We start from the raw sequence: 12,788 nt of genomic DNA on the forward strand, positions 1-12,788 counted from the left end.
ATGGTGAGGCTGCCAGTTTGGACCAAAAAGCAGCTGAAAAATATGTGCAGGAATTCCAGGGGTACATAAGAGGCTGAAGGATTGCAACCATAAGAACATAAGAAAGGAGGAACACTGCAGGAGGCCTGTTGGCCCATACTAGGCAGGTCCTTTACAATTTATCCCACTAACAAAACATTTGCCCAACCCGATTTTCAATGCTACCCAAGAAATAAGCTCTGATGTGAAAGTCCCACTCAAATCCAACCCCTCCCACTCATGTACTTATCCAACCTAAATTTGAAACTACCCAAAGTCCTAGGCCTGTTTTGGAAGAAAATGCCAAACACGACCTACATTACACAGGAGGAAAAAGCACTGCCAGGACACAAGCCTATGAAAGACAGGTTAACGTTCATGTTGTGTAGTAATGATAATGGGGATTGCAAAGTGAAGCAATCGTGTATCATTCTGAAACTCCCTGAGTGTTCAGGAAAAGCAATGTCGTCAAGGCTAATTTGTGTGATGTGGAGGGCAAACAGTAAGGCATGGGTCACTAGGAACATTTTCTGACTGGTTTTATCATGTGTTCGGCCCCACTGTGAAAATTACCTCCTGGAAAATAAATTGGACCTTAAGTGCCTCCTGGTATTAGACAATGCTCCTGCTCATCCTTCAGACTTGCCGGAGTGAATTTTGGGGGAGATGAGTTTTATCAAAGTGAAATTCTTGCCTCCTAATACCACTCCTCTCCTCCAGCCCATGGACCAGCAGGTCATTTCAAACTTCAAAAAAAAAACTGTACACCAAAGAAATGTTTCATAAGTGCTTTGAAGTGACCTCAGACACTGAACTGACCCTAAGAGAGTTTTGGAAAGATCACTTCAGTATCCTCAATTGCATAAACATTATAGGTAAGGCTTCGGAGGGAGTGACTTGCAGGACTTTGAACTCTGCTTGGAAAAAATTGTCGTCAAAATGTGTACAAGAGAGGGATTTTGAAGGGTTTGGGGCTAACCCTGAGGAGCCTATACCAGTTGTGTAATCTATTGTCGTTGGGAAAGTCCATGGGGTTGGAGGTTAGTGGCGAGGATGTGGAAGAGTTGGTGGAGGATGATGATGAAGAGCTAACCACTGATGAGCTGCAAGAGCATCTGCAACAGCAAGAGACCACAGCTGAGTTAATTGCTTCAGAGGAGGGGAGAGAGAGAGAGAGAAATGGAGGAAGTTGCCTTCTTCAACGATTACGGACATTTGTACAATGTGGACAAAGGTGCAAGTCTTTATGGACGAACATTACCCTGATACAGCTATTGCAAGCCATGCTGGTGACTTTTACAATGTCAATGTTGTGTCCTATTTTAAGGAAATCTTAAAAGAACGCCAGAAACAGACCGCTATGGACAAATTTTTGGTGCGACTGAGGTCCAGTGACTGTCAAGTTGTTCCCAGTAGCATTAAAAAACAAAGGGAAGTAACCCAGGAAAAGGACTTGCTACCTAAAGTCCTTACGGAAGGGGATTCCCCCTCCAAACAATAATACACCTCCATCAACTCCCCTCCCCCTGCTCATCAATCATCAATAAATCTTCAATAATAATGTCATTTATTCTTCATGTAATATTTAATCTTCATGTATCATTGTTTTCTGTGTAGGAAAATGTATATTTCATGCGAAACTTCTGTTTTTAATATGTTTGGGTGTCTGGAATGGATTAATTGGATTTCCATTATTTCTTATGGGGAAAATTAATTCAGCTAACGATAAAATCGGTTAACCCTTTTGGGGTTGCCAGGCCCTCTCAGAGACTTGTTCTCAGGGTTGCCAAAATTTAAAAAAAAAAAAAAAAAAATTTACTTTTCTTATGAAAAGATAGTTTTTTTTCTAAACATTACAGGCTAAACAAAATTTTTTTACCATCAATACTTACTGAGCTATGGAGGCGTGAGGTTGACAGAAAATGCCCCCTATTTGGAAACATCGCCGACTGCCGTCACCCGGTATTACTTTATTTTCTTTTTTTAGGCACTGTTTTCTATTGTTTTTTAATTGTTTTTTTTCCAAGTAACTTTTATGCCCTGTGAGACCAATATGAGCACTATTTTATAAGTTTTTTCTCTTTATTTACTGCACAATAACTGCACAAACACTGTTGTCCTTATTTTTTTTTTTCAACAAGTCGGCCGTCTCCCACCGAGGCAGGGTGACCCAAAAAGAAAGAAAATCCCCAAAAAGAAAATACTTTCATCATTCAACACTTTCACCTCACTCACACACAATCACTGTTTTTGCAGAGGTGCTCGGAACACAACAGTTTAGAAGCATATACGTATAAAGATACATAACATCCCTCCAAACTGCTAATATTCTTATATTGTCCTTACATTGTTTATAATTGTTGTTTACACACACAAAAGATATAAAATGTTATTACTATTTTTCTATATTTTGTATACACATATACAGTCACAGGGAATGTTTCTAGAAGTTCTGCAGCCTGTGGAAGTCTTTGAAACATGGTGTCATGCACTGTGGTGTTTTACACTCCTCACACACAAAACGAGTGTCTCTGCGTTGTCGTGGGCGTTTTTTTGTATGTGCACAGACGTAACACCTCTTCTGAGCCTTTTTCTTGAAAGCAGCAGCAGGCAGTTTTACTAGGAAGTGATCACCATGCTTCAGACAAGCAGGTAGTTGTTGATAATTTAGTGGGCGATCTATTGCAGGTGTTGTTCCTTGGTACTTGAATACTATTTGTCTTATGAAAGACAAACAGAACTTGCCATATGGTGGTTTGTTTCTGGTCTTCATCTTACACATATTATAAGCATTGAGCATGGAAATGTCCAGAAGATGGAAAAAGAGTTTTATGTACCACTTATAATTCTTGTGAACACAATCAGCAAACCCAATCTGCACGTCACATTTGTCCACTGAACGCATATTGAGGGTGTAATCAATCACAGCTGCAGGTTTTAGAATGGGTTCATTGCATTCTCCATGCTGCCTGCCAATGTCTGCCATTTCATTAGGGTGAACTGATGACAACAGTGTGACATCTCATTTGTCATGCCACCGAAATGTCATGATGTCATTGGCAGCAAACACCTGCACTTCACCTCTACGAGTGCCAGCGTCAAACCTGGGCATACGTTTACGATTTGAACGCACTGTGCCACACACATCTGTCATGCTCACTCGCAAAAAATCACTGTGTGAGGGGGCTTGTGTACCAGTTATCAGTATATAATATATGCCCCTTACCAAGGTATGGTTCTATCACTGTTCTAACCACATCACCAGAGATGCCCAATAACTTCCTGATATTTTGCAATGTATAACTTCCAGTGTACACAATAATATCCAATACTAGACCACTTTAACAATCACAAAGCACAAACAACTTTATACCAAAGCGTTTCCTCTTGCTTGGTATGTACTGCTTGAAAGAGAGTCTTCCTTTGAACAGAATCAAAGACTCGTCAATTACAAGCTTCCTGAAGGGATAAAAATACATATTGAATTTATCTTTCAGATAGACAAACATATTCCTAATCTTATATAACCTGTCGTTTCTGTCAGGCTTGGTTTTGTCTGAGAAGTGAAGCATACATAATAGTAGCACAAACTGATTCACTCCCATTATATCACTGAAACCTGGGGTTGCAATCAGGCAGTCTGTTGACCAGTATGATTTCACACTGTGCTTATACACATGTGGCATAAGCATTATTGTGGCAAAGAAAAGATACATCTCAGCCACAGTTGTCTCCTTCCACTGGTGTAGACGTGATTTTGGTGAAAGTATTGTGTTTGCCATGGTGTACTCGTAGTATCTGTTGCTTTCCCTGACAATAATTTCCATCAGGAATTCGTCAAAGAATAACTCAAAACATTCCAGTTCACTGGCATTGTTTCCCAGTGTACAACATGGCCGTATTCCACTTTGGCTTTCATCAAACTGGTGGGGATTTGGAACAAAATTGACAGCTTCCTGCCAATCCCAGGTGTGGTCTGCTGGTGGGTACTGGACACTGACAGGTGGTTGTGGTTGTGGAGTTGGTGGTTGTGGAGTTGGTGGTTGTGGAGTTGGTGGTTGTGGAGGTTGTGGTTGTGGAGGCTGGTGTGGTGGGTGGGTGGGGGATGGTGGCCTTTGTTGTAGGTCAGCTGAGGCAGCGGCATGGGTGGCAGCGTGGGTGGCAGCGTTGGTGGCAGCGTGGGTGGCAGCGTGGGTGGCAGTGTTGGTGGCAGCGTGGGTGGCAGCATGGCCCACTGCTGGTGCCTCAAGGCCGGCACCACCACTACCACCACAATGCAGATTTTCCATCCCAATTGCAACACTATCATCGTCATTTTCACTGTCTGTTCCTCTTGTACAGCCACGGGATGTACTCCTAGATGTACTCCTTCTCCTTGGAATAGCATATGGCACACTACCAGAGTGCATATATCGTCGTATATACTGACGCTTCACTGGAGAATATTCCACTTCACTATCACTACTGGAACTGGTTTCAAGAGCTTGTAGTTCATATTCACTATCACCACCAATGCTCACATATGAGTCCGGGATTTGGGAAAATAGGAGTTTCCTCTTTGATTCTTGTACAACTGAATGTGAACAAGACGGCCCAGCGGCAGAGGTGGAAGGCTGAGGGTCGTCTGGGTTTTCCTCGCTATTACCGATATTATGGTCATTAGTTTCGGTCACAACCTCACCAAAACCTTGAAACTCATCTTCACTGGCACTTCCATCTGTATTAGAACTGTCACTGGGGAACAAAAGTCTCCCAATTCACCGAGGAGTGAGGAGCTTCTTACCGTGAGTCATGGTGAACAAGGTCTACTATAATGGCGTTCCCACAATGCGCCACTGGGTCCCAGATTTTTTTCTACCGCGCACACCAACCACACACCCATTCTCTCACATCTAGGCCTAACAGCCTTTTCCCCTGAGATTTGAAGGCGCTAGAATTTATGCGTATTAGTACATCAAAAACCCTGGCGCGTAAGCCGTGCTAATACGGCCGAAACCCTGAAAGGGTTAAGGACAAACTCTCTGGAACGCATTAAAATCGTTACCTGAGGGTCCACTGTATTACGTGACCTCCAGTAGTCCAGCAAAATCAATATTCAAGCAACACTTTGGAACCAAGGGTGCCAGAATATTTGTGGTATGCCTGTACCGCATTTCTTAACTTCTTTCTTTCTTCCAACGCACCAGTCGTATCCCAGTGAGGCGGGGTGGCCCAAAAAGAAAAACAAAAGTTTCTCCTTTTACATTTAGTAATATATACAGAAGGGGTTACTAGCCTCTTGTTCCCGGCATTTTAGTCGACTCTTACAACACACATGGCTTACGGAGGAAGAACTCTCTTCCACTTCCCCATGGAGAATTTTTTTTTTTTTAGTATGTAATTCATCCAGTTCTTGAACCCCAGATCCCAGTGGTGAGTGACATGACTCTCACCACTGGGCTACTATTAAAGATAATTCTTGAATCATACCTTACAAAATTATCTTGTAGATTACTTTATACTTACACTTAGGTCACACTACACATACATGTACACGTTTATTTATACACACTCATCTGAGTTTTCTTTGATTTTATCTTAATAGTTCTTGGTCTTATTACTTTTCCTTTTATATCCGTGGGGAAGTGGAATAAGAATCTTTCCTCCATAAGCCATGCGTGTTGTACAAGTCAACTAAAATGCCGGGAACAATGGGCTAGTAACCCCTTTTCCTGTAAAGATTACTAAAAAGAATAAGAAGAAAAAAATTGTCAAAGTGGGAAGTCTGAATGTGCGTGGATGTTGTGCAAATGATAAGAAAGAGATGATTGTGGATGTTATGAATGAGAAGAAACTGGATGTCCTGGCTTTAAGTGAAACAAAGCTGAAGGGGGTGGGAGAGTTTCAATGGAGAGGAATAAATGGGATTAGGTCACGGGTTTCAAATAGAGTTAGAGCTAAAGAAGGAGTAGCAATAATGTTGAAGGATAAGCTATGGCAGGAAAAGAGGGACTACAAATGCATAAATTCAAGGATTATGTGGAGTAAAATAAAGATTGGATGTGAAAAGTGGGTTATAGTAAGTGTGTATGCACCTGGAGAAGAGAGAAGTGTAGAGGAGAGAGAGAGATTCTGGGAAATGTTGAGTGAATGCGTGGGGAGTTTTGAATCAAGTGTGAGAGTAATGGTGGTTGGGGATTTCAATGCTAAAGTGGGTAAAAATGTTATGGAGGTAGTAGTAGGTAAATTTGGGGTGCCAGGGGTAAATGTAAATGGGGAGCCTTTAATTGAGTTATGTGTAGAAAGAAATTTGGTAATAAGTAATACATATTTTATGAAAAAGAGGATAAATAAATATACAAGGGATGATGTAGCACATAATGAAAGTAGTTTGTTAGATTATGTATTGGTGGATAAAAGGTTGATGGGTAGGCTCCAGGATGTACAAGTTTATAGAGGGGCAACTGATATATCGGATCATTATTTAGTTGTAGCTACAGTTAGAGTAAGAGGTAGATGGGAAAAGAGGAAGGTGGCAACAACAAGTAAGAGGGAGGTGAAAGTGTATAAACTAAGGGAGAAGGAAGTTCGGGCGAGATATAAGCGACTATTGGCAGAAAGGTGGGCTAGTGCAAAGATGAGTAGTGGGGGGGTTGAAGAGGGTTGGAATGGTTTTAAAAATGCAGTATTAGAATGTGGGGCAGAAGTTTGTGGTTATAGGAGGGTGGGGGCAGGAGGAAAGAGGAGTGATTGGTGGAATGATGAAGTAAAGGGTGTGATAAAAGAGAAAAAGGTAGCTTACGAGAGGTTTTTACAAAGCAGAAGTGTTATAAGAAGAGCAGAGTATATGGAGAGTAAAAGAAAGGTGAAGAGAGTGGTGAGAGAGTGCAAAAGGAGAGCAGATGAAAGAGTGGGAGAGGCACTGTCAAGAAATTTTAATGAAAATAAGAAAAAATTTTGGAGTGAGTTAAACAAGTTAAGAAAGCCTAGGGAAAGTATGGATTTGTCAGTTAAAAACAGAGTAGGGGAGTTAGTAGATGGGGAGAGGGAGGTATTAGGTAGATGGCGAGAATATTTTGAGGAACTTTTAAATGTTAAGGAAGAAAGGGAGGCGGTAATTTCATGCACTGGCCAGGGAGGTATACCATCTTTTAGGAGTGAAGAAGAGCAGAATGTAAGTGTGGTGGAGGTACGTGAGGCATTACGTAGAATGAAAGGGGGTAAAGCAGCTGGAACTGATGGGATCATGACAGAAATGTTAAAAGCAGGGGGGGATATAGTGTTGGAGTGGTTGGTACTTTTGTTTAATAAATGTATGAAAGAGGGGAAGGTACCTAGGGATTGGCGGAGAGCATGTATAGTCCCTTTATATAAAGGGAAAGGGGACAAAGGAGATTGTAAAAATAATAGAGGAATAAGTTTACTGAGTATACCAGGAAAAGTATACAGTAGGGTTATAATTGAAAGAATTAGAGGTAAGACAGAATGTAGGATTGCGGATGAGCAGGGAGGCTTCAGAGTGGGTAGGGGATGTGTAGATCAAGTGTTTACATTGAAGCATATATGTGAACAGTATTTAGATAAAGGTAGGGAAGTTTTTATTGCATTTATGGATTTAGAAAAGGCATATGATAGAGTGGATAGAGGAGCAATGTGGCAGATGTTGCAAGTATATGGAATAGGTGGTAAGTTACTAAATGCTGTAAAGAGTTTTTATGAGGATAGTGAGGCTCAGGTTAGGGTGTGTAGAAGAGAGGGAGAATACTTCCCGGTAAAAGTAGGTCTTAGACAGGGATGTGTAATGTCACCATGATTGTTTAATATATTTATAGATGGGGTTGTAAAAGAAGTAAATGCTAGGGTGTTCGGGAGAGGGGTGGGATTAAATTATTGGGAATCAAATTCAAAATGGGAATTGACACAGTTACTTTTTGCTTATGATACTGTGCTTATGGGAGATTCTAAAGAAAAATTGCAAAGGTTAGTGGATGAGTTTGAGAATGTGTGTAAAGGTAGAAAGTTGAAAGTGAACATAGAAAAGAGTAAGGTGATGAGGGTATCAAATGATTTAGATAAAGAAAAATTTGATATCAAATTGGGGAGGAGGAGTATGGAAGAAGTGAATGTTTACAGATACTTGGGAGTTGACGTGTCGGCGGATGGATTTATGAAGGATGAGGTTAATTATAGAATTGATGAGGGAAAAAAGGTGAGTGGTGCGTTGAGGTATATGTGGAGTCAAAAAACGATATCTACAGAGGCAAAGAAGGGAATGTATGAAAGTATAGTAGTACCAACACTCTTATATGGATGTGAAGCTTGGGTGGTAAATGCAGCAGCGAGGAGACGGTTGGAGGCAGTGGAGATGTCCTGTCTAAGGGCAATGTGTGGTGTAAATATTATGCAGAAAATTCGGAGTGTGGAAATTAGGAGAAGGTGTGGAGTTAATAAAAGCATTAGTCAGAGGGCAGAAGAGGGGTTGTTGAGGTGGTATGGTCATTTAGAGAGAATGGATCAAAGTAGAATGACATGGAAAGCATATAAATCTATAGGGGAAGGAAGGAGGGGTAGGGGTCGTCCTCGAAAGGGTTGGAAAGAGGGGGTAAAGGAGCTTCTGTGGGCTAGGGCCTTGGACTTCTAGCAAGCGTGCATGAGCGTATTAGATAGGAGTGAATGGAGGCAAATGATACTTGGGACCTGACGATCTGTTGGAGTGTGAGCAGGGTAATATTTAGTGAAGGGATTCAGGGAAACCGGTTATTTTCATATAGTCGGACTTGAGTCCTGGAAATGGGAAGTACAATGCCTGCACTTTAAAGGATGGGTTTGGGATATTGGCAGTTTGGAGGGATATGTTGTGTATCTTTATACGTATATGCTTCTGAACTGTTGTATTCTGAGCACCTCTGCAAAAGCAGTGATAATGTGTGAGTGTGGTGAAAGTGTTGAATTATTATGAAAGTATTTTCTTTTTGGGGATTTTCTTTCTTTTTTGGGTCACCCTGCCTCGGTGGGAGACGGCCAACTTGTTGAGAAAAAAAAAAAAAATGTAGATTTTTGAAGCTAGCAGAAAGATCACAATCCCATACTGATGAAAAAGAGTAAAAAAAGCACAATACCATGACTAGAATAGTACCCAAATAACCTGCATACTGCATAAGAAACTAAAACTTATGATGATGTTTTGGTATGTGCCATAGTACTATGGCTTTGAGCTCAGGGTCTGTGCAGTAGTACTATGTGATGAGCTCAGCTCACTCAGATAAGCAGTGAGCTATAAATCTGGGCCTAGATATGAGAGATTGGGTCTATGCAGTGAGTGTGCACCATAAAAAAAAATTCTACCCCACGCAGTGAATGATGGAAAAAAGCTGTGACCGTGTATTTGGTTTAAAATAGCAACTTGCAGTGTATTTTCAGATGGTTTTTATGGTTGTATTCTCTGGCATCATTTGATAGAATGGAAGAAATATTACAGAAATAAAGATGATTTTGATTGGTTTCAGGACTTGAAGTTGCTTGAAATTGAGCTTAAAGTAGCAAAAATGTTAAATTTTTGCCGATATTTCAGAGAACACAAATTATGTTACTCATCCAATACACGTCCAACTGGTCAGTCTAAGCATTCATGAATGCACTTACATTATTTATACAATTATTACAATAATGCAGTAGTCTACATAACAGTAAATCTATTTTTTTGTGAATAAAACTTCAAAAAGTAAAGCAAGTGTAATATAAGAGAGGTCTGGGGAAAACTAATGCCAGGAATGTGTACTGTGTATTGTTATTCAGGAATGTCTACATTGTTTATTCTGAGCCCTATTTTTAAATTAACAATTTTTTAATCTTGTTTGAAATTCGCCAAATTACCAATTTCTGATTACTGTATAGGGTAGTTGAAATAGTTAAATGGGTGGTTTCTTGCACTCAACTGATAGAATGGAAGGCATACTAGCAAAATAGCCAAGAGTTAGCTTGACTGGAACAATGGAATTGGCATCAAATAGGACTCAAGGTGGGCAAAATCTCTGATGTGTAAATATCACAGAGAGTCCAAACTTTGCAAGAGCATAATTCCATCAAGTTTTGCACTTTTGATTTCATTACTTCTGGAAACAGATTCTCTATCATTTCATAAGAATTTTTTTTTTTAATTCTTGGACCCTGAGAGCAATTCTCAGATCAGGGGTCTAGACCCTGAAAGGGTTAGCTAGTCACACACAGAAGCACGAAGAGAAGGGAGCCAGAATATATATGAGAAGGGGTGGGAGACAAGAGTAGTAGATCAAGAGGAGGGAGTAGTAATGTTGTTGTAGTAGTAGTAATAATAGTGATGACAGTAGTCATAGAAGTAGTGAAAGTGTGACAAAGGTGGCAATAAGTAGTAGTAGTAGTAGTAGTAGTGTAGAGGGACAGAGGGTGGAGTGTTACTGAAGATGATTCATACTAGAAATGTTATGTATAAGGGAGGCTTCAACAAGACGGTGTCTGTGAAGACTAGAAGAGTACAGTTATGACTCCTTTGCCTTTGCTACTGTCTGTGCGACTAGTTAATGGTCTAAGTCAACTGAGACATTATCATGGGATTGTCTCCTATGAGAGGGTTATCTGTGTATCCCAAATAATGCACTGTTTCAATGAATTACTGTATACCAAAAAAGTTCCATACTGTTCAAAGTAACACTAAACTAAATTGAAAAAGTAGAATATGTAAATACATACCTTATTTTGTTGTATTAGATGAAAATCTTTGCCATAAGTTTTTAGCCCATTTTCAAAATTTCTACATTCCTCCTCAGACCACAGTGTCATTGTGGAAGCCAGAGGAGTAGGATTCATACGGTGTCTACGTAAAGCTTCATCTACATTATACCCACACTGAAGCAACAAATATAAAGCCTGTTGAAAGAATTCAGAAAAAAAATCAATGTCCTACACCAACAAATTCTGTACTCATAAAAAAATAATGGGGTCTTAAATGGTAGGTTTATTAAAAGCCTCTGGAATTTTTAAAATGGTTACTAATTTAAGATTCATATAAGTTTGAATGATTTAGTACATCCTACAAGTTCACAATACTCGTCTGATATTTTACTTAACCCATAAACAGTGTCCAACATACTAGTGCACAAGTGATGTCTACACGTCCAACATACTAGTATGCACAAATTTTCTAGGCCTCAAATTTGCATGCCTCCAGTCTAGGCCTCAGCTGTGTTGTTTGGGTCACTAGTTACCTCATACCTCCTAGGAAAAAAATTCAGGTAGTGTGGGTATACATGGGGCAATGTGGGTAATCCTTCTTTCTTTCAACGCACCAGCCATATCCCACCGAGGCGGGGTGGCCCAAAAGGAAAAACGAAAGTTTCTCCTTTTAAATTTAGTAATGTATACAGGAGAAGGGGTTACTAGCCCCGTGCTCCCTGCATTTTAGTCACCTCTTACAACAAGCATGGCTTACAGAGGAAGAATCTTGTTCCACTTCCCCATGGAGATAAGAGGAAATAAACTCAAGAGGGGTGTGTGTGTGTATGTGTATGCTTGTACATGCAAGTGTAGTGTAACCTAAGTGTAAGTAGAAGTAGCAAGATGTACCTGAAATCTTGGATGTTTATGAGACAGAAAAAAGACACCAGCAATTCTACCATCATGTAAAACACATACAGGCTTCCGTTTTACACTCGCTTGGCAGTACAGTAGTACCTCCCTGAGCGGTTGCTGTCTACCCACCTACTACCTATAATGTGGGTAATATCACCCAGTAATTATAGGCTCACCATGGCTAGCCGACACTTCAACCTTTCTTGCAGTGAAATCCGGGAAATTCTGTTCAATCCTGACACCGGTGACATTAGAGGAGGAGGAGGATGATAATGGAGCACTATTTTCTTGTTTTGAAAGATACAGCAATGATAGTATGACCAGGAATGAAGAAAGTGCTAGTTCAACCCTTCCACCTCTCATCTTGCCACACAAAGCAGATGCTAATGGCTTTTTACCCCTGATTTGGACAGTTGGAGTGATAACAGTGGAGAGGAATATTATGTATAAGGGGAAGAGTGCTGATGCAAGTGATGGTGAAGCAGAACATTCTCCTATGAAGCGAACACCGGTGTGGTGTTACTCTGGGTCTGGCTCTCACTCGTGTGCTGTTCATTGTTCTATGGAGGTAAGTAATAGTGATTATGACAATGATGGTGCTTTCATTGGTATCAGAAAATGACATCCAGCACCAACACTTGTTGTGACAATAGCCATGACAGCACCATCAGTGGAGACAACAGTACCAGCTTTGCCAACACTAACATCGACAACACTGGCAGTGAAAACATGAACATTAGTGACAACACCAGCTTTAACAACATCAGTGACAATGCCAGCCAAGACAACATCAGTGACAACACCAGCCATGACAACATCAGTGACAACACCAACCGTGACAACGTCAGTGACAACACCAATTATGACAACATCGATGACAACATCAGTAACAACACCAATCATGACAACATCGATGACAGCATCAGTGACAACACCAGCCATAACAACGCCACAAGTAGTAACAACACGAGCTATGATACCAATGGCAAATATTAAATACCCACCAACCAACAGGGTGTGGAATTGGCAAGAAAATACAGTGGACCCTCAATTCAATTCAAAGTTTATTCCCTATAAGGATTACAATACTGAGTTTACAGAATTTGGTTATTGTGTGGTTTACATGTAGTAAAATAATAATTACAGAGTGTACCACTAGAACACCTAGCATGGCTAGGCATTTCGGG

At 40.5% G+C, this 12,788-nt stretch overlaps 1 protein-coding gene across 5 annotated transcripts in view; it reads right to left on the reverse strand.

Moving 5' to 3' along the window:
* LOC128689429 (mesoderm induction early response protein 1) overlaps positions 1-12,788 on the reverse strand; it is a 169,369-nt gene that overhangs the window by 42,283 nt on the left and 114,298 nt on the right. For all 5 annotated transcript variants that reach the window (XM_053777723.2, XM_053777721.2, XM_053777724.2 and 2 more), the window contains one exon: positions 10,723-10,899. In XM_053777723.2, the coding sequence (XP_053633698.1) occupies positions 10,723-10,899 (177 nt within the window). The remainder of the gene's footprint in view (positions 1-10,722; positions 10,900-12,788) is intronic.

The sequence above is a fragment of the Cherax quadricarinatus genome, chromosome 18 (genome assembly GCF_038502225.1).
Source record: "Cherax quadricarinatus isolate ZL_2023a chromosome 18, ASM3850222v1, whole genome shotgun sequence".
NCBI lineage: Eukaryota > Metazoa > Arthropoda > Malacostraca > Decapoda > Parastacidae > Cherax > Cherax quadricarinatus.